The sequence below is a fragment of the Bacillus rossius genome, chromosome 15, assembly GCF_032445375.1.
Source record: "Bacillus rossius redtenbacheri isolate Brsri chromosome 15, Brsri_v3, whole genome shotgun sequence".
Taxonomy (NCBI): Eukaryota; Metazoa; Arthropoda; class Insecta; order Phasmatodea; family Bacillidae; genus Bacillus; species Bacillus rossius.
In genome coordinates, this window is record NC_086342.1 from 22,972,778 (window position 1) to 22,996,549 (window position 23,772).

The 23,772-nt window shown below is 33.4% G+C and overlaps 1 protein-coding gene across 2 annotated transcripts in view; it reads left to right on the forward strand.

Moving 5' to 3' along the window:
- Positions 1-317: 317 nt before the first annotated feature.
- The window catches only part of LOC134539740 (TATA box-binding protein-associated factor RNA polymerase I subunit B), a 31,276-nt gene continuing 7,821 nt past the window's right edge, over positions 318-23,772 (forward strand). For both annotated transcript variants that reach the window (XM_063382002.1, XM_063382003.1), the window contains exons 1-7: positions 318-545; positions 1,666-1,771; positions 2,090-2,282; positions 3,918-4,068; positions 7,683-7,819; positions 7,940-8,125; positions 9,906-10,138. In XM_063382002.1, coding sequence (XP_063238072.1) covers positions 450-545; positions 1,666-1,771; positions 2,090-2,282; positions 3,918-4,068; positions 7,683-7,819; positions 7,940-8,125; positions 9,906-10,138 — 1,102 coding nt within the window. In that variant the 5' untranslated portion in view covers positions 318-449. The remainder of the gene's footprint in view (positions 546-1,665; positions 1,772-2,089; positions 2,283-3,917; positions 4,069-7,682; positions 7,820-7,939; positions 8,126-9,905; positions 10,139-23,772) is intronic.

The following is a 23,772-nucleotide window of genomic DNA, read 5'->3' on the forward strand; positions in this document are numbered from 1 at the left end:
CAACGAGTTCTTTTTTTATAGCGCACAGCGCACAGTATTGGGTCCCAAGAAGATAGTGTAAAAAATACATACACCTAACTGCACGAGCCAAAGTAAAATACTATTCTGAATAAAATATTTATTTAAAAAATACAATGTCTGGAAACTGCCTGGGCAAGCACTGCTTGCCTTGCTTGCCCTGACGAGACGCCACTGATGACAATTCAAAATTGCCAACATACTCTTATCGAAAAATTGACTAACGTGATAGTATCAGGCACTAACGCTAGAATGTGCCGCGTAATGTCAATGTGTCTTTCGTTTTTTTGACGACTTTCCTACATTGTCGTACTACATAATTTGGTCTTTGGTTGTAAACTCACGTGTACTTGGCGGGTAAAGATTATAAGTAAATATTATAGTAGGAGATAGTATTTCACTTTCGAATGGAATTTTTGGTTTAGTCGGTAATGAATAGAAAACTTACGTGTGAAGTTTGTGGAGGTGGCGATTACTACACAGACAGTGGATTTTATTTTTGTAACGAATGTCATGCTCAATCGCAGGTATGCTTCAGTTTAAGTTTTTTTTTTAAATTACCTTTTGTTTATAAAAGAATTTTATACAGTTCGGATTGAAATTGTTATAAAATAAGGCCATGCAACAAGGTTGGGCAATGCTACAAGGAAATGGGTGGGCGTAAAGTATGGGAAGGCTGTTCTAAGTTAAGAACATTGCTGGGAAGACGGCTGTCGAAGGGGGTTTTCTGAAGGAAAATGATTGCTTGTAAATTTTAAGAGTTACAGTTTTTCTCTACTTGGTAAAAGTATTATAATCCAGGGGGTATAAAGGTTGGTTAAATTGGGAGTCTTTAACTTTTAATGACGGTAAATATTTACCAAATGTATTTGGAATTTCTTACCTCCGCCGCTTTTAATGAAAAGGGGAAGTTGAACAGCGTCTAATAAAGGTATTTTCGGATTTTTAAAATTTTTTTTCGCAAATACCGCTCAACTACATATTTACCCTTAAAACAACTAAGTAAGCAAACTTAAGCTAAAATCTATAATTTTTTAACAAAGGTCAAAAACACTTTCACAGGAAGCACACAAGTGGCAGGTTGGACGCGCTCTGTGAGGCCCGGATATATTTGGAAGTGTTCAGCAAGGTTCCGGATCACTTGGTTTGATCGGCACGCTTCGAGTTTCATCACCAGAACTTGACAGTTGTTTTAGTTTTGGCCTGTGAATGTGTTGGAATGTCCATCCTATGTTTCTGCTGAACAATATTTGCAGCAAAACTAAACACCATCTTGCAGACATATTTTCTCTAAAACTTGGTGTTTATCGATAAAGGAATGTACCTACCGTTCGTTGATCCGGCATTTTTGTTGATCTGGGACCAGCATATTTCTAAACGTGCCGGATTATTGGAAGTTTGCTGCATTATGCTCCTTTAAAATATATTTCTACTGAAGATACATACAGAACCTATAACATAAAAATTATTAGGTTTTTGGGAGGTTTTTTTTTATAAGCTTGTTTACTGCATCTGTTTGCAGATCTTTGTTGGTAGAAATTGTATAAATAAATTAATAAATAAAAAAGGAAGAAATGTGGGTGTGCCTGTGCAATGCTATGTAAGTTCAAATTAAGTCTACTATACGTGGAATGTTTTGTGTTGTAGGAAGTTGTGGAAGAAGTGATCAACACGGGGGAGGCGTATGTGTATGGGCGCAGCCTTTCTGTGAAGAGCAATGCTTCAACTTCTAGTGTGCAGTCTGTGTCCACAGGTAAAGCTGAAATCACAATAGTTGGGGGTCCTCAAAATATCAATATAACATAAATTAATCATTATTGATTGACAAATAATTAGTGATATCCTGAACAGTTATTTTGAAGTGGGTAATAATTTTTGTTAATTCATATTTATTTAGAAAATATTCTCCTTTTTCTTTTTCTCTCTCCCTCTCTGCCATTTTACCCCTTACGATATACTTAAGAGTCGAGGTTTCAAAAGCCAAAGAAGTTTACTTCTATCACATGTACCGAGTTACATGTGCTCTTTTTTTTTTTATTCATTTTTAATTTTTTTCTTTCCGTTTTTGCAGGTCATGATTGGACCACTTGGGAGTGCTACAACTTTGTTCTGAAAGGCTTGGTTGATGAGCTTATCTCCTTGGGCGCCCCGCCCGAACTGAAGCTAGTGGTGTTGCAGCTCTGGGTGATTCTGCTGAAGAAGCTCGATGTGGCCTTCATTTCCAGCCACCACCTGCCCAAGCTAGGATTTAACTACCACGACAAGTGAGTGCAGCTTTTTTTTTTTTTTTTTGCAGTTAAAGAAAAAATAGCTGATGTAGGATGGGGGCAGATATCCTGCTCTCTGCCGATAACAAGGTATCAGCACAGGCATCTGATATGTAATAGCTTTGATTTTTTTTTAAAATAGTTTTCTTGGGTGAAAGATTTGTTCCAGCAAATGTTTTACGAAACGTTCGGCTAGTTTGTAAATGTGGCAGTATTCATAATCCTATTGTGCCAAAAAATGATGCGATAGCTCATCAAAAGCAGCGGACCCGGCCAGCGGTGAGATGGCCGGCCGGCGGCGTGGCAACACTGCCCTGACTTCATGTTCGGCCGTCGCAAGAACAAAAAAAATACTTCTCCACTTCCTACTTCAAGTGCCTTGACCTTGCAGCCCTCCTCTTCCCCCCCTCTTCCTTTATGTTCACACGACTAAAGTCTTGGGGTGGTGTAGCTGTTATTTCATTATGCGGGAAAGATATTAAGGGGCCTGCCTAGTCAGAGGTGTGTTTGTGTCAGTGAGGCGGGATGATAAGTGCGATGCTCGCTGGCGCTTCTAGCGCGGTGTCACCTCTGAGCACAAGTGCTCTGACTAGCGCGTAGTCTTCTCGTCGTGAACAGGACAACCATGGAATTTTGAGTGGTAACCATATTGGTGAATTTTGGGCCACGTGATTAGATTTTATGCAAAGAAACATTTTGAATTTATGTTATCTTATCTTTAAACTGAAAACGTGTTTTTTACTGGCCTACTTTGAACTTACAAAGTAAGTGTAAAATGTGCTTCAAATTTCGGTTTGATATTATGCTTATGGACAATTGGGGTGTATATGTAAGAATTGAACTTACCAAGGAAATTATTTTTTGTGCATTAACTATTTAACATTGTTATTTTCTTGAAGAGTTTGTGGTAATACAGATAGTTTTTTACCTCATGATAGTGGTGAAGGCGATGAAGTAAAAGGGTCCTTAAAAAGTCCTTAATTTTTGGTCCAACGAGAGGGTACGAAGCATGTGTTGTTTGAATATATGTTATTGGCCAGAATAAGTTGAAACCCTCTTTTAGTACAGTGCAGTATCAAACTGTGTGAGTATTGAAGATCCGTGCCACAGTGAGTGGTTTCACAGGTTTTTGAATCACTAATGTCATGTACAGTAGACTTCTGATAATCCTGCACATTTGGAACTTTGATGGTGCTGGGTTACTGAAAATACTGGTGTATCTGGTGATATCTGGTTATATCTCTCGCAGTGGCCAAATGCTGAATTATAGAGGTAATACAATATAACATGGTGTTAGGCATCTAGCAGATGCATAAGGCTAAAAATTTCAATACAAATACAGGCAAAAAATAAATTGTTGTTGTACATTTAAAGGCTCATTTATATATAACAGTTCTGAACGTTTCCGACCAATCTTGTGCCACGCCGAGTGCTGTAAACGGACTTAAGTCCGTGCTGTAAAAGCATTTTCAGCCTTAGCTAAACATTATAGGTTTTTAGCTTAATTTTGCTTTAGTTGGCTTCTTCACTGGTGCCGGACCATCTGGCATGCAGTGCTATTTAATGCTGGACTATAGGAAGTCTACTGTATTTATTCACACACTAAAAGAAGACGTTTTCGTTCAATTTCAGAGATATGTTCGTCGTTTACGGCATGTCCGCCAAAAAGAAGTCCAGAAAGGTGAACAAGAAGAAGAAAACTGTTGATGACCAACACAACACGTCTGAGGAAACGGATGTTTTGAACTCATCGGCTGTGCCCTTGAAAAGAGGGGTAACGAAGGTATGTGCAGGTGCATGGGAGACCAGTACCGGATAGCTCTGAGATTTGTGCATTAGTACCTGACAATGTTGACACATCAGCCCGATGTGTGGTAGAATATGTGTTCAGTACTACATTGCATGTGTTCAAAACTTGTGTTGCCAATGTTATAATATAATACAGTAGAACCCTGTTATAATGTTCCTGCATATAATGTTTTCCTGCTTATAATGTCATATTTTTAAAGTCCCAATATTTCCTCCATAAGGACAATGTATTTATTTCTTGCATATAACGTTCATAAATAGTGTAAGTTCCTGCTTATAATGTTTGCTTTCTAACATTCAATAAATGGGGAAAAAATGTTTTAAAACCAAATTATTCCAACACTTACGATAAAAAGTTTCCTTTATGTATGTTTATGTTTACAATAACTGCCATACAATACAGGAAGTTTGTTAAAATACAATTTTATGCAATATACTGAAGGTACACAATGTTCATAGTTACGTGTCAGTTGGCACCCTTAGTCAACTCTTTTCCTTGCCATTCCAGTGGGTATTCAGATGCACGTACATAGACCTACGATATTTAAGTTGCCAACCATTGAGCGAGGGCATAACTAAAAGTGTTTTCTATTGCTTAAAAATATTTTTTTTTTCATTCATACATAGGAATCCCAAAATTAAACATTTTCAGGTGGCGAAGGAGTAGACGTTCTCACTCTTAATGTTGTCATCATGAATCGTGAGACAATTTTACAAAAAATGTGGCAGTGTATCTTTAAAGACAAACAAAATTTAACCAGGGAACAAGACGAAGTTGAAAAATTGTTGGCTTGTTTTAGAAAATTCATGTATCAAGTATACTATCTTTGGTTTTAACATTAAAGTTGTTTACATAGCTTGGTGAGTCCATTGGTACAAAGCTCGAACATTGTTAAGTGCTAAATTGAGATTTTCTGCTTATAATGTTTTCCTGCTTATAATGTTTTCCTGCTTATAATGTTTTTTTCTTGTGCTCCCTTGAAAAACATTATAACAGGGTTCTACTGTATTAATGAAAACAACTTTCTTTCCTCTTATAAAAAAAATGTTTTTTTTTATGGTTAAATAAATTTGTGCTTAACAATAAGCCTCTGGTGCTTCAAATTTCCAAATAGACTTAATAATTATGTTATAGTGGTTTATTTGTAATGTATAATACTAATTTTGTTATGAATTAAATCTTTATGCAACTTATATTTTATTGTGTCTATTTTTTAGTGAAAAGGTTTGGAATTAATCATGTACATTTGTAATATTTTAGCAGTACCCTGAAGTTGCACGAGCGAAGCCGAGGGTTATTAGCTAGTGTATTATAAAAGTAATACTGCTTGCTATTAGATTATGTAAATATTGTAAGTACAGGTATGTTCAAGTTGGGCCAAATTGTAGCAGTTAATTTTCGAAAATCAAATTAAATAAAAACTTTTAATTTGTGGAAAAGGTCAATAAAGTTCTAAAAACGAACAGATTGTTCACATTCTGAAATGTCAGGCAAGTAGGAATTAGTCAGTAAAAGCCAGGGAAGTTACTTAAATTCCTGGAAAATTTGTGTAAATTTCCTAGTGAAAATAATTTGAGGGGAAATGTCATACCCCATTCTGCCATCATGCAGACTGCTTTTTTTTTTTTTTTTTTAAATTATGTTTAAGGCCATAGTCATACAAACAATAATATAAAATGGTCTGTGCAAGGTTCTGTCTGAAACAGTCTCTCTGTGGGGGTGGTGGAGGCAGGATTTTATTTATTTCTTTCAGAAAATTTCAACATAGGTAAATTATTTAAAAAAAAAAAAAAAAAAAAAACACTAATTATTCAGGGATGTCCTGAGTAATGGGTATGCAGTTTCTGTCTGTCTCGAATATGTTTCTTTATGAAATTACTTCTTGTTCAGTTAAAGATATTCCTTAGTTTAAATAATTATGTAAAATGTATTGGAAGTGTAGTTCAATATACAGACTGTGTTTGAAAATAGAGTTAAACCCTCCTAAGAATATCCCACTTCAAAAAGTTTCCTGCATAAAAAGTTAGTAAAACTTTAGCACTGGTCCTATAAATACACACAAATAAAATATCCCTGTTAATAAATCTGAATTTCTAAGTATAGTGAGAAATGTTTTAAAAGGGATTTACTGTTTGCTTGTAAAAATAAAATATATTTGGCTAATAAAAGAAGAGTAGGTTTGGTATGCAATGAAAAACCTATTTTCTGAAAGGAATTTTTTACTCCAAGTAATTGTCAAGGTTTTACTTTCCCCTGTGTTTATAATAACTCAACATCATTTGAATCAGAACTGGTACAAAGAGTTTCTGGCACCTGTAGATGAATTTTGGTTGAATTAAAAATTCTTTAGTTTCTAAACATTTTAATTAGGGATGGTCCACTCAAATCCTTAAATCCTCAAAAACCGTTGTATCCTAAGTATTCGATAAATTTTACGTATGTTCAAGGAAAAAGATTATAAAAAACTACTTCAGGGGCAAATTCAGAAATTCAAACATTAGCACCTGTATAGTTGAATAGGATAATATATATTATTCATCTGTACAGAAGCTATCAAAAATTTTTTTGTGGATCTGCCATCACCCATCAGTTACAGTGCTGTGGAGATACTTGTTTAACACATCATAGAACTTTTTTTACTCTTAAATGGCTAATATCCTAAACAAATAATATATGCTTTTTTTAATTTTAAAAATTTAATGAATAATATATTTAATGTTCATTCAAAATTTAAAATATCTGAGTTTTTTTTATATGTAATTTTTTTCTGGCTTTTAAGATCTGGATTTGATTCAAGCACTCTTTTAAGAATAAAATTAGAAATTTTGATTTAGTAGATTTGACCAAACATTGGATTTTGTATTGTAATGAATGGTTTAAGCTCTCTGTAACATTTTTGAAAGATCATTTGTAGCATTGTAAAACACATGTGAAAGTTATTAGCGGTGTTGGTTGTCGGGTTAACGCTGTATCGTGGTGTTCACTGATATTTCGCTAAACCGTTCAGTCTGTTGGAAGCTTTTGATAAGTTTTATAAGAAATATTGACTAAGTTCTTTCATTCATTAAAAGTTCAAAAAAGTTAATGTATTTTTTCTTGTACAATGGTTTTTCCTTTATAAACATGATATGTAATTTAAAATTAAAGATTAAATACTTTTTTTATATTATTTATAAACATAATTTTGTGCTACAACTTTCTTAGTTTCTTAAATATTATTTTATTAACTTTCAAAAATATTAGATGGTAGACCCAAAACATATATAAACGTAAAACATATTTTATTGAAATGTATTTGGATTCACATTACTTTAGTCATCATTGCAATTAAAACGACAAACAATCAGTCGTGGAAAAACAGACATCGTAATGATTACCTATAGTGATATAATTTATTTGATACAGATGGGCCGACATCACTTTAGGTGTGAAATTTATTAATACATGATTCAGAAAAGGTTGAAGAAAACCGTCTTATAGTGTATACTTTATTTAGAACTTCTCTTTGCAGATTGCCTATTTTTCAGTGAATGTTTACTTTCATTCCATTTAATTGTTAGTTAAATTCTGGAAAATTGTGTTCCTAGAAAGCTTTGGCCAGAGCAGACTATGCCAGTTCCCGTGTCGACAACCCAGATGATTTGTTGAGTAGCGTACTTGATGACGACCTGTCGGACAGTTCGTTTGGTGTTCCTTCAACTTCATCTCGAAAGTCGTTTGACAGGTGAGCAGAAAAATGACTTTAAAAAAATATATATATATATAATTTATTCTGGTTTAGTAGTATTGGTAATGTAACATCTGTAATGTCTTTTTTTTTTTTTTTTCCCTATGTATTTCGTAGGTGGAGCATGTTTTCTCGAAAGGCGATGGAGAAGTTTGACAAGATGAAAACGAAGGAGGCGAAGCCAGTGGATCATAAAGTACGCCAGAGAGACCCGTCCTACATCACGCGCAGCAGGCTACTGTGCATCTTGTACCTCGGCCTGCGACTGGTCGACAGCAACATCTTCCTGGGGGATGTGATGAGGTGAGCGGCAGGGTTGGCCGATTTAAAACACCGGTGGTTCGAACCAAGTGGTTTTTATAGGAAAACCAAATTTTTTAAAAAATATATAATTTTAAATAGAGTATCTTAATTTTTTTTTTTTAATGAAAGATCTAATTCCGCAAAAATAACAACAAAAGTATGCTCATTAATGATTCTTGCTATGTACGTGAACAAAAATTGTAAAAATTATATGCTAACCAAGATCTTATAAGTTTTAAATTTTACCCAGCTAAATACTCCTCTAAAATTTAATTAATTAGTGAATTGTAGTCAAAGTGTAAAAAAAAAGATCTCATGAAAAAATTTATTATTATAAAAAAATTCCGATGTGGGAAATTCCTGACTACTGTAAATCCCCGTTTTGCGAGATACACCCTTTATATGGAGAATCCTCTTCCTGTGGGGAAATACCCTTTCTGTTGTTAAGTCCCAGTCAGCTGTACAGATATGGTGGATTTCAGGTTTTTTTTTTATGTTATAGCGTTTCTGATTTAACATGAGTGGCAGAAAGCGGGCTTGGTATGGCTTTCATTTGAACATGCTGAGAACCATAATAAATAACTTACTTAAAAAAAACTTGTTTGATCTTAAAAAACTGAAAAAAAAAATAAAAAGTTTTTTTAAACATGGTTTTTTCCAACCCTGCTTCCGTGTATTGTTTGTAATATTGTTTGCACAAGTTTAACATTTATTCCTTGTTGAAACTTTAATTCTCGCTCTACAGAGAAGGGTTCATGGTATTTATTAGTTTATTAGTGATGTACCAGTGCAATTTTTTAGATATTGACATTTGCAGATATTCCCAATTTTCTAGCTTTATGATATAATTGATTCCATCCGATACTTAAAAAAAACCTATTCTCATGAAAATTGCTGTCACCCATATACTTACTTATAATTCTGTAGGTTTCTTTTACTTTAATTTTTCTGTTATTTAAGAATGTTGTGTTTGTTAATTAGTCAACAGGCATAATGTGTATTGTAGTATAACAGATCTTATGTGGTAAAATTCTTTTATTTTCATCCACCATAAATCCTTACAAAAAATTATATTGAAGTACAGTCAAATGCCCTAACTTGGGACAGTTTTGCACTTCAAACTGTAATAAATACCCCTTTATAAAACAATAAAATAATTTAAAAAATACCCACATTCCGAAGGACCCTTAGGCTCTACATTCTCTAAATTGGAATATTTAATATTTCCTTTTAATATTAAAAACAAATAATAATGTTGATTGTCCCAAGTTAGGGCCATGGTACCTAACTTGAGACAGCCACGTTTTACCAGGTATTCTCATACTTAGAGCTCCTATATCGAACTTGGGACAGTGTTAGAGTTTTTAAAACTTTATTAATTCACTAAAATAACTTACCGATTTTCGTGGATTTGCAAAAATCGTCCCCCACAGCTCCTAACACGCCCATACACTCTGAAATCAACATAAAACGGAATAACAAAACAAAACTGATAAGATAACTTGCCATAGAGGTAACAATAAATAGCCACAGTGCTACCAACTCCATTTTTGGAAATATTCTAACCTTGTCCCAAGTTAGAGTGGCATCCCAAGTTAGGGCATTTGACTGTACTTACTTATTAAAAGTATTGAATTTCTGAATACTTGCACTGTGGTTATTTACAAAAAGTATTGAATCAGTTTTATATCGGTTATTAGATCTGGTGAAGAAATGTACGCGTGATTGGATCGGTGTCGGTGTTGGTGTCGCCCATCACCGGTAAGTGTTTTCCTCGCAGGTGGATCTCGGAGGGTGCGCTGTCCTATCACGAGGTGTCGCAGTTCTTCCCGGCTTGTACCAACCTGAAGGCGGTGGACGGCCTGTTGTTCGGCGCGTTCCCCAGGACGGTCGTCCACGCCACCGTCAGGAAGATGTCCGCCGAGCTGGCGAAGCTGCTCCGCGTCAACGCTTTCCCGGCGCCCCACGTGCTGTCCCTGGCGGCCAGATACGTGGAGGAGTTGCAGCTCCCGAGTACGTTACTGTCCTTAACCGAGGGGGCCATGTCCTTTCTTATTAGTTACTAGTTCATACTTGCCAACTTGTACGATTTACCCGTAAAATGTACGGAAAAGCATATTATTGTAGAATTGTACGGCCATATCAGTTATTTTACTGGTTTTCCGACATTTTTACGTTATTAAAATACGTTTGTAAGATTTTGGTATTGTATCAGCGACGGGATATAAAGGTCAAATAAAATACATCCGTGTCAGTCGTTTCTTCATTGGTTGCTACAAGCCAATCATCGTGTAGTTTGTGTTGTGTTTATCTTTAGGGCTCTGGCTTTTGGGCATGTATTTTTTAGCTGTCTTTGAGTATTTTAGCGCGGAAGAAAGTGTTGTGGTTTGAATACGGTTATATAATTATTTTTTTATTTAGCTTGCATTAAACGAAATGCATTGTGCTACGTAAATAATTATTTAGAGATGCGTGTATTGTAATTGTGTTTGTGGCATCAGTACAATTGTATTGTTTACAATATGAGCGGAAAAACCAAGCAGTACTCGCAGGCATTCAGAGACGTGTATATGCAAGAGTTTCCGTATATTATCAAGTCTGATAAAGGTAATACGTATGCCTTCTGTAAGGTTTGCCGTTGCGATGTAAACATTGCACACGGCGGAAAAAACGACATTAGAAATCATGGCAAAACCACCAAACACAACAATAATATGAAAATTGGCGAAGAAAATACGAAAATTCAGAATTATTTTGTGGAAACTGAAAGCGTGGACAATGCCGTCATTAGAAGTAAGTATTTGTTCACGCATTTCATTGTGGAACATAACCTGCCGCTTAGTGTGGCTGACCACGCCGGGCCTTTATTTAGGAAAATGTTTCCTTCATCCGATGTCGCGAAGAAATACATATAGCTGTGGCAGAACAAAAACATCTGCTATTGTTAAAGAAATGTCTGCAAATGCTACAGAGGATATTGTGACGCATTTGCAAAATGGCCCTTTTTGTTTGTCAACCGATGGGATTAATGATTCCGATTCCAAACTGTATCCAGTGGTAGTTACGTTTTTTGACGAAAATGTGCAAAAAATGGTCTCGTGCATTCTTTCGTTGCCTAATTTACAAGGCGATGCAACAGGTCGTAATATCGGCAGTTTGATGTTGGCAGAATTGGAACGTCTTAAAGTGCCCATAAAAAACATGGTATCATTTTCTGCAGACAATGCTGCAGTTATGCTTGGACATAAAAATGGTGTGGCAGCTGTTTTAAAAAATGCTCAGGAGGGACTTATTGTAATGGGATGTTTGTGCCATTTGATTAATTTGGCTGCAGAAAAGGGGTCAAGTTGCTTGCCAGTAAAAATTGATGAAATTTTAATAGACATTTATTATTATCTTGAGAAAAGCAGCAAACGAAAAGAAAGTCTGGCAGAATTTCAAAATCTACACAATAAAGATGCTAAGAAGATTTTGAAACATGTTTGTACCAGGTGGTTGTCATTGGGTAGAAGTCTGACTAGATTTGTAGATCAGTGGGAACCTTTGTTGGGTTTCTTCAAGAAAGAAGTCAGTCATCAGAAACCACAGTGTTCGTCACTGGCATCTTACAGTATTCCGAAAGAGAGTAACAAATCTGGAGAGAGGGTAGGCATGATTCAGAAACCATCAGATTCTTCACTCTTGCCCAAAGAGAACTTCACATCAGTAGGTAAGTCAGATGTTCTTTCACCATCGTGTTCTTCCTCACCTTCAAGCATGACAACCAAACCGTCTGGAACAAAATAATCTTTTAATTTTGAAAGAAAACAGTCAAGTAAAAGAAAAGCAGATGGTGATCCTAAGGTCTCTTACAAGAAAATGGCTGGTGCAGTCTTGTCAGTAAGTGATTCTGACCTTATTTTGAAAAGTAAAAGGCCAAATTTAAGTCGTGAAGAAAAGCTGTTTTTATTTCTCTCAATGCCACTGAATAGAGCTTTCTGCTTGTTTTTGTTGCATGTGATACCCACATTTGAAAAAGTAAACATAATGCTCCAGGCATCAGAACCGCAAATTCACATTTTGCGACACATGCTCTGCGACTTGTTGAAAGAGATATTATCCAAGTTTGTTAAGCCTGCTGCTATAAATAATGTGGATATTCTTGAAGTTAGCTATCATGCTGTTGAAAATCAGAGGCAAGACTCTGATATGGTTATTGGCTTTCAGACTTCACAAACTGTAAGTGAATTAAAAGCATCTGACAAAAAAGTGTTTTATGAATCTGTGAAAAAGTATTTCATCACTGCATGTGACTATATTGTTAACAAGTTTCCTCTGAAGAACGAAGTTTTGATGAAAGCAAGTGCTGCCAACATTGAGGGCATTGAAAATTTCAGTTTCTCTGATGTTGAGTACTTTCTGAAATTGTTTCCTGTAATGTTACCACTTAAAGACAATGAAACAAGGAGCATGGCCATGGATGAACTTCACAAACAGTTCATTTACCTTCAGCTGGAATATCTTTCTTGTTAAATACAGAGTGCCAATATTGTGGAAAAATGGGTCAGTGTCTCAAATATGAAAAGCATAACTGGGGAACCGAAATTTGATAGACTATCTAGAGTAATGTTTTCCATTCTCACAATCCCTCACAGTAATGCAGAGTGCGAGAGGGTGTTTAGTTTGGTCAAGAAAAACAGGACCCAGTTCAGATCCCAGTTGTCAAATAACTCTCTTGAAAGCATTTCTGTAATTAAATCCAGACAAGTGGGTTTTTGCTATGATCAGAAGTTTTCTGAGAAATTTCTTCAAAAAGCTAAGAAAGCAACTGCAGCATCACTGAAGCATTTTCCTTAAGAAAAAAAAAGCTAGTTCGAAAGTGTTGTAAATAAGTTTGTAGGCCTATATTTAATTACATACCTAGATAAGAACATGAATTGAGTGCAGCTGATGATGGGTGCAATATTGTGTAAACTTATAAATCAGATGTGTGTGGAATATGAAATTCACAATATTTTTAGGTAATTTATTTATTTATTTATTTATTTATTAAAATTTGTGACATGCACACCAACAGCCGAAGCTTTAGAGGTGTGCACAGAACAAGTAATACAAACACGACACATACAAGCGAATAAATACAACATAAACAGGATAATAAAAGACGACACATACAAGCGAATAAATACAACCTACACAGGAAAATAAAGGACGACACAATAACAAACAAAACAAAACAGCAACTGAGATAATTTTAACTAATTGATCTAAAATTGGAAGAATAAACAGGATTATAAAATTACTCAGAATATTAGGGTAATCATAAAAATTAAAATTTGAAGTTTTTAATAAAATGTACTTTTTTGTTAGATAGTATAAAATATACAGTATTTGGTTATTTGTTATGTTTAATCGTGGAGTAACCAAATTGCCGTGTTTGGTTTACGCTATAATTAATCATTTAAAATTTCTACTGGATTGGGAATTTCAAAAGTTGGCAAGTATGCTAGTTCATGGCCGGCATCCGTTGCTTTGCTTCTTTCCATTGCTTTGTAATTTGTGTGAAGTAGGTACACACACACAAAGCATCTCTCTCTATATTCCTAGCCCCTATAATGTCCCTCTATAAATCTCACTATAGTTCTCTCTGCATATAAAAATTTATTTATTTCTCTAGATATGTCTATGCATCTATGTTTCTATCTCTAGCACATTCTGACTCCATATTGATATATCTCTGCATCTGCATTCATCAAACCTCATTAATACGAATCTGCTTAGTACAAATTTCCCGTTTATGCGAAGTACTTTCACAGTCCCAGAAAATAAAGTATGATTTTTTATGTTGTTCAGTACTTTTAATACGAAATACGGTTAATATGAATTACGAAGTTGTTTTGATCCCTCAAGTAGCTGTTAACGTGTATAAGTAAATGGTTAATACGAATTTCACCGCCGAAGTCTAAAGTAAATCGTCTTCATAACCGTCATGTAAACAAACGTTTCTCCAAAGATACATGTATGTATCCTACAGCGCAAAATGGTCGAAAAACAAGATTGAAAAGTTTTTATTTATTTATTAAAAAAATTTATTTATTTATTAAAATCCACCACTAGATCCCCTTACAAGCATTACACTTGGGGATATGGGCTTAGTCGAATTAATATAAGTATACATATTTACTATATATACATACATTCCTTTTTCAATACTCATAACAAATAACAGTCACAAATTAAAATTAAAGAATAAAATTTCTCATATTATAGATATATCAAAAGGCCTGTGTTTCATAATACACTTGGGGATATGGGCTTAGACAAATTAATAAAAGTATGCATATTTACAATATATACATAAATTCCTTTTTCAACACTCATTACAAATTACAATCACAGATTAAAATCAATGAATAAAGTTTCCTACCTATATTATCAATATATCAAAAGGCCTGTATTACATAATAATAGCATGTTACAAATCATTGATATCTGATATTGAATAAAAAAATTTTTTAATTATAAAATTTCTAAGTTCTTTCTTAAATTCATTATGATTGTTTAGAAGTAATATGTTTTTAGGCAACTTATTAAAAAGCGTAATACCTTTATGTTGAACTCCCTTTGCATATAACGTAGTTTTAAAACACTTAGGTTTGAGTTTATATTGATACCTAGTTTCATAATAATCGATAAAACGAGTTTCTTTAAAATTTTCCACATTTTCTTTTGTAAATAACAGTAAACGATAAACATATTCGGAGTAATATGGTAAAATATTTAGTTCTCGAAAATATGGTTTACAGGAGGAATTTGGTTTCTTATTACAAATAATTCGAATAGCTCTTTTTTGTAATCTAAAAATGTTCACACTGAAACTACTATTTCCCCATATTTCAATTCCATAAGTCATGTAAGAGTGAAATAAAGCAAAATAAGCAGTACGTAAGGATTCCTTATCCAATGTATTGCTTAAAATTCTAAGTGCATAACATGATTTGCTTAATTTTTTTACTGTTTGTTCAATATGTTCTTTCCATTTAAGACTTTTGTCTACTATTAAACCTAGAAATTTGGTTGTATCAGTCATATTTGTTTTTTGATTTAATATTTGTTCTAGAATACTTTTCTGATTAATGTCATAATTAGGCCTAATCCTATTTTGAAAATACATAAATCCGGTTTTATTAATGTTAATTTTCAAGTTATTAGCAATTATCCAGTCACACATGATTTTAAATTGTTGTTCTGTTTTAGTCTTAAGTTCAAATAATGTATCAGTTGATACAATTAAATTAGTATCATCAGCAAATGATATGAGGTTTCCATTTGTAATTTGATTAGGTAAATCATTCACATATAATAAGAATAATAGAGGACCCAAAACACTTCCCTGGGGTACACCTTTTTTTATATAACCCCAGTCAGAATAATTTAAATCATTATTACTTTTTAAAAATACTCTTTGTTTTCGCATATGTAAATATGACTGAAACAACTTCAATTCTTTTCCTCTTATACCGTAAAAATCTAATTTATTTAGAAGTATTTCATGATTAACTAGATCAAAAGCCTTAGAAAGGTCACAAAACACTCCAAGTACATGGCGGCCAGAATCCAAGCTATTCAGAATAGTTTTAACAAAGTGGTACATAGCCAAAGTAGTAGATTTGCCTTTTTGAAATCCAAATTGCTCAGGTCTAAGAATGTTATTCTTTTCTAGAAAATTAATTAATTTAACATGAATGATTTTTTCATAAATTTTTGAGAAGATAGGAAGTAAACTTATAGGCCTATAGTTATCAGCAGATGTAAAAGTCCCTTTCTTGTGTACAGGAATTAGTTTTGTAATTTTCATCCTATCAGGGAAAATACCTTCCCTAATAGAAGTATTAATAATATGGGTCAGTGGTTTAGAGATTTGTTTTGCACATTTTTTTTTATCAAAAAAGAAGAAAGATTGAAAAAGTCAGTTGACTTTTTATTACTAAGGGATGAAATAATTTTAATAACTTCTCTTTCAGTAACTAGACACATATGGAAACAATTTACATTTTTAGTCAGTTTAGAAAGAAAATGTTGATAAGAATTTATATTAATTTTTTTTAATTCATCCGATATATTCAAAAAGTAGTTATTAAAATAATTTGCGATATTAACCTGTGAAGTAATTAATCCTGATTCACTGTTTAATTCATTAATCATTAGGGCTGGGCGATTCCACAGATTTCATTTCGATTCGATTCCGATTCAAATTACTGTAAAAATTTGAAATTTCGATTTCGATTCGATTCTTTAATTCTAGAGCAAATGCATAAGGTAAACAAGTGTAAAAAAATTTCTAACAATGTAGGCAAACATTCTTAGAATCATTACTTCGTGAAGTCCACATTTCTGTGGTTAAAGCTATGGAATTTACTCCGCCGTCAATGTCTGTTGCCAGTTTTGTTTTTATTCTTTCAAGATGATGTTCATAAAGATCTGGAATTACACGCCTTGCAAATGTTCTACGGTCAAGCATGCTATATTTTGGTTCAACCAGTGACATGAGGTCTCTAAAACCTGTATCTTGGACCATGCTGAATGGTTAAAGATCTGTTGCCAACATTTTGCCTATTGCACTGGTAATGGAAACTGCTCTGGGATGATCGTTTGGATATTTTTCTAACCTAGAAAATGCAGTTTGCTGGACAATTTTCTGTTTGGGTACAGATGAAGATGGAAGTACCACAGATTTCATTTGAGATTGCAATTTTAAAAATTTGGAATATACGTCAGTGTGTTTTGCGAGATGTTTAGCCATGCTAGTTGTGCTCCCATGAACTTGTTTAAGTTTGTTGCCACATGTTTTGCATTTTTAATGCGTTTCTGACACTTTTTCGTAAAATTTATAGTGGTGCACCGATGCGGATACCGATGAATCGTAATCGGCGATTATGGGTACTTACCGATTAATCGTAATCGGCGATTATCTTAACGATTACTTTGCCGATTATTTACGTCCCGGCGTAATTAAGTAGATTTTTACCGTGTAATATTTTGTTACACAATTTTTAGGATGAAATACGGTAATATTTGTATATATTACAAAATTCATCTAACTCCGTCATATCATAATTACAGATATTTCGTTAAGTTTAATAAATCTCATTGCCTCGAACAATAAAAGACATTTTTCCTACACGTTTATTTACGTTTAGTCTTTTGTTTAGTGGCCTTGTACATTAACTATAGCCAGAGACGTAAAATATATGGCACACAATCAAAATACCACAAACAGTTGCAGTGGATTCTATGACAATCGATCTTTTCGAGTCGTAGTAGCGGTTCAAAATCGTGGTCCCGATAAATTCTAGTTTTTATCACTGGGTTTTACAAACTCGTTATGGGCGTCTTTGGTAACATTATCCGTTTGTTATTTGTATGACGTGAAAAGTGAAAAAGTGTTATATAATTTTATATATTCAGTCAACATAAATAAAATCACACGTGCTAGTATTGGTTTTTAGTCATTTTTATATAATTATAGTGAGATGACGAGTAGGGAGAAAAAAAGTGAAGTGTGGAAACATTTTTCTATAAACTCAAGTGAACAAAATAAAGCAGCATGTTTGCATTGTCAAACGGTAATTTCTTGATGCAACCTTATGTGATAGTCAATAATAATGCTAGTTTTCCGCAAAAAAAACTTACCCATTGTAAATTACAATTGTTAGACTGTAGTTCAAGTTGTTTGCAATAACAAATATAAATAGAAGTTAATTTAATTTACACTTTGCAATGACTTAATAGTGTATTTGATATATTTTTATACTGTTATTATAACTGTATTCTCGATTTACCTAATCTTGTTATTAAATTCACATGGGAATAAAAAATTTTGTGTGCATTATTACACTTAAAAAAATTTCATTATAATCGGTAACTGAATCGGTATCTGCCGATTATTGCTCTCATAATCGGTAATCGGTAAAGTCATATCGGTGCACCACTAAAAATTTACAAACCGCACTTCGACCTTCAAATGCACCTTTCACGTTTTCACTCATTTCTAAAATCAGCACAAAGATTGTTTTCACACTAGAAACTCAACACGGTATTGGACGTGAGGACGTGACAAAATAAAATAAACATGATGGATCATTTCTCATATCCACAGTACTAACGCTCTTGCATTTTCCATTAATGTCGTCGGCATCTGTGATACTGCAGTGAAGGCATATATGTTAAGACAAAAAAAAAGAACACAACTACCACACATGTAGCTATCAAACTTCCTCACTTAAAAAAAAAACGTATAAAAGCGGAACCCAGAACCAAAACAAAGTGGTTATCACAGATATAGTGCAACAACTGCACAGCTTCAATGGAAGAATCAGAATTTTTTATGTCCAAGCCATGGTACTGAAGTTTGCCACCATTAGCGCTCAAGTTGCACACAATTCGGCAGCCATTTTGGGGAAGTGTTGCGTGCACGTCGGTATCATATCTATGAAGCTAAGGTAGTGTTTATTTACTAGAGGTGTAAAAGTAACGAAAAAATGTGTACCCGTATGTATTCGTTACTATAACAATTAGTACTCGTTACTTTCGTATCGTTACTCGTTACTTCTGATACCGCATGACATGGCACATGCTATGTTATGTACCAGCATCGAATCGAGTCGTATTTTGTACGCGTACAGTATGACGTCGCGTAAATAAAAATAAATCGAATATAAACAATTAAAAATATTTGATAATTAACAGCTTTTGTTAACCAAGAAACAATTAACTCTCATTAGAGCGGCTTTATTATAATATATATTTTAAGATAAGAACATAAAACGTGAAAATACGCGATTATAAAAAACAAAAACATACATATTTATAATTTGTAAAAAATACTTTCTTACGTTGTTTCTGTTCGAATCTAAAACTTTGTCTACACACACAATACCTTTAATAAACAGTAAAAAATTTGGACGACGAATTTCCAAATTATACTTTTATTAATAAACAAACATCGTTCTTTGTAACAAATAAGCGCGCGCATGCGTGAAACATACGAAAGATGCGAGTAACGAAATGCATTCGTGTGTAACGTTTCGTTACTCGTTACTAGATGCCGCACCCGTTACTCAGTAACGAATACATACGGTTTGCTACAGCTCTATTATTTACCGCTTTCGGTGATCGAGGTTATATTCACAGCCCAGAAATGAAACTTATTGGACAATTGGTTCGTGGACTTTCCAATTGCATAATTAATGTGTTTCTCGGCCGTTTGTAATAAAGATTTTTTTTCCCATTTTGAACAAAATGAGTGTTGTTATTTAGAGGATTGGAGGTAAATATTGCTTATGAATCATGAGTGTTTGGCAGAACCAAAGTTCATAGATATGAAGAACGTCGCTAAATGGAATATTCGTTGAGGATTTACGTACATACAAAGTTTATGTGCAATTTAACGGAATTTGTGGAAATTGTCACCATGCAAATGACCTAGACAAAGTTCGAATTTTTCGAATCTTAATTTTAAAGAAGAAACGATTTCGATTATTTACGGAATCAAATCGAAATCGTCATTTTCGATTAATCGCCCAGCCCTATTAATCATATTATTTTGAGATTTGGGTTTAGTTTCATTGTTTATTATTTTCCATAGCATTTTAGTTTTATCATCACTTTTACTTAATAACCTTTTTGCATGTAATTTTTTAGCTTCTTTTAATACTTTTTTATATATCAATTTATAACTTTTGTAATATTCCAATATTTCATCACTTGATTCATTTCTTCGTACTAAGGAGTAAAGCTCCTTTAGTCTTATACTCGAAGTTCTTATACCTTTTGTAACCCAGTGTTTATTATTTCCTGTGGGCATCTTATAATTGTTTACTTTAAGTGGGAATACATTTTCAAAGAGTTTCAGAAAACTATCTAAGAATTTATTATACATAGTATTTATATTGTCAGATTCATATACCTCTTCCCAAGTGTTATTAGTCAATTTTCCAATAAAATCTTTTATCTGGAAATCATACATAGGTCTATAAATTTTTTTATTTATTGTATTAGTTGAACTTGATATATGTACAGGAAAATTTATTAGTTGAGCAAAATGATCAGACAATCCAAAATCAATATTATCTACATTGATAGATGAGATATTAGATATCACATAATTTAATGCGGTGCTGTTTTTATTTGTTAGACGAGTATAACCACTAATCTTGTTTTTTAAATTGTATGAATTCATTATTTCCATAAGTCTTTCCCTCTCCCTAGATTCTACCATAAAATCAATATTTATGTCTCCACAAATTATAACATTTTTATTAAAATTATTTTGTTTAAATAATAGATACACTAGTATCTCAAACCTTTCAAAAAATATTTGTAATTTACTATTTGGAGGTCTATATATACAGACAAATGTAACAATTTTCCCACTACATTCTACTGTTATTGCTGCACATTCAAATTCACTAGTGACACTGAGATCTTTTATATAATTCAGTTCATTGCACATTGGTAAGTAGTTATCACGAACCAATATGCAGCTACCTCCATACCCTTTTTCTCTACAATATATGGACTTGATGGAATAGTTATATAAACCTATTTTATTGGAGCCTGCTTCTTGTGGATTGAGCCAATGTTCAGTGAGACAAATTAAGTCAATTTCTGTCTCTAAAGATTCTAAATAAGCTGTTAATGCTAAGTATTTACGTATTTCTGATTGATTGAATATTAATATGTAGTGCATTTAAAGGACCTACATTATCTGATATTCCTACAAAATTGTTTTCTTTACCAACATTACATACATTTTTTCCACATTTCCCAGAAATTTCATTAAGATCAAATACCTTTCCAACAGGCCTACTTTCTAGTTTTTTTGATGGTTAAATGAGGGTAATTCAATTATTGGATGGTTTACAAGACCAGTACATACCACACCTGCAGCTATCATCTGTTTACCTCTCCCATTGAAATGAAGACCATGCCTTGTATAATATTCCCTTTCAAGACTGTGCACATTGATCATTCTTACGTGGTCATAACGTTTACAAAATTCCTCGATTCTAGTGTTGATTCTCCTAATCTCAACATTGACGCAAGAATTTTCAATGAGATCATATCTATGTGGTATGTTGCAGACTGCAACTTTAGTATGATTTAGACGAGGTACCACAGATTTTAAAGTGAAAATTACATTATTTGCTTCATTTTTTGAAACATCATTTCCACCCGCAAAAATCACCACTTCATCATTCATATTAAGTGAGTTGCAATCGTCCTTTATATTCCTTGCCACTTCTGCAATCTTTGCTCCGGGCTTGACAAACCCTGACACATTTACATTATTGTCTAAACTACGAATTTTTCCGGCAAGACCCTTTCCTTGACTATCTGCATAAATCCTAACCACTTTATGTCTTCCCATCTTGCTACCATTGTTTTCAGCACCATCCTCTTGGTTAGTGTTTAGCTCCTGGCCAGTATTACACAATACTGCGTATCTATTACCAGTGGAGATTGTTAAATTTCGTTTTTGAAGAACACCACCATTATCGACTTGCCGCCTACCTATTACTCGAGACCATGTCAACTCATTTGATTGAGAGTTTTGAATTTGTTCCCGTGCTTTCCTTTCGTTTTGTAGATCATCCCTAAGTATGTTTATGATTTCCTTAAGAGAATCAATTTCTTCATGCAGAACCTTCAATAAGTCTCGATGACCTGTGACTGTATAGGTTTCTTGGTTTTCTTCATTATCTTCGTTAAACTCTAGTGGCGATGTTAGTAACTAAACTAGAAAAGATGCCATGTTGTAAATGGGAAACGAAAAGGAAAGAACTCTATACCTTATTAATATTAGTCGTCGGAAGTGTACATACGTAGAAGTTTAAACATTCTATGGAAAAAAGTTCTGATATTTTCCATTGTTCACGCACGTGTATCTTAACCTCAATTTTGAGTATTAGTTGTTTTGTAATATGACTGCGAAACGTAAACGCAATAAACTTATATTGCAAGTTAAAGTTAAAATTATCGAGGAAGTAGACAATGGAGAGAGAACGAAAACTGAAATTGCGAGAGAATTTAACATCCCGCAATCGTCGTTGTCGATAATACTAAAAAATCGTGAAAAGATTGAATCGGCTTTTGCGAGTTCGTGCAGATTATCAACAAGAAAAAAGAATGCGAGGCCCAAAACATCAAGAAATGGAAGCTACCTTGTTGCAGTGGTTTTAAGAAATGCGTGCAGCAAACTTGCCAATTTCTGGACCTATGATTCAGAAGAAGGCAGGCTACCTAGCATTGAGGTTAGGAATTTCAGACCAAGTTCAGCAATGGTTGGCTACAACGGTTTAAGGATCGCAACAATCTTGTTGGCAAAACTATGTGTAGGGAGTCGGCAGCAGTAGATTCGACCAAAGTTAAATGTGGTAAACAATGCCTATAAGAAAAAGATAGAGCAAACCAGAATTGATGCTTTTTTTAAACCAAATGTTTGAATAGAAAATGTGTCATGAATGCAAGTTTATTGAAGTTTGTATTATGATTTATTCTGTAAGTGTTGCATTGTGTTTGTTTTCTTCAGTGTTTACATATTGTCATGCATGTAGTGAAGCCAGCTTATACTACCAATGGTGTGTATAATTTTCTTTATAATTGTAAATATAGGCATTTAAAGTTCAATCAATTTTTTTTGTCATGATATCCCAATAGTTTGGTTAATACAAACCCTGGTTATTACAAAGTGCTAAACTTATGGTCCTTTCAGGTTTGTAATAATGAGGTTTGACTCTGTGTGTGTGTGTGTGTGTGTGTGTGTGTATATATATATATATATATATATATATATATATATATATATATATCTACACCTCTCTTTATCTCTCTCTCTCTATGTCTATATCTTTGTATCTTTACAAAACAGAAGATGAACATACATTCATTTTTACCTATCTACATTTTTATCCATCTCTTTACTTGTCACAGGTGTGACATAGGTGTATAAAAAAACATGTGTATTAAAGTGCAATGTTGTGTCAAAATTCCAAAACAATCAGTGAAGACCTATCAGAGATTTCAGATTTTGAACGAACGAACATTTATTTATTTATTTATTATTAATATTATTATTTATTTATTTTCTTGCTATGATTACTAAATATTATAATTTTTTTATCACAATTATAAGCACTCTAAGATAAAAATAATATACAGTAAAATCCTTTTAATGTTTCCTGCAGAATTGGAGCTATAAATACTTTCATTCTTCACTTCAATTACTTGAGTAAATTTTTAATTTTGGTCGCCGGCTTGCCAGGCCTGTTGCGTCCTACATCAGGATTAGAGAAAATGAGTTTTTTGACCTTTCACTAATGAATAGATATAAAAGAAGCCTTTTTGTAATATAAAAAAAGATTCCAACAAAGAAAACATATTTAAAACATTAAATTCAAATTAGCATTTCAAACACTTAATATGTGGGTTTTTCTTGTAGGAAGTTTTTGTAATGCTAATTAAACCATCATTTATTACATGTATCAGTATATAATAATATCTGAAATATTGTACATCATTCTTTTATACTTATGTTCGATTTTGATAATCTATATAAGTGTATAGATTCTAGACGTATCTGCTCGGCCATGTTGATTTGAGATCAT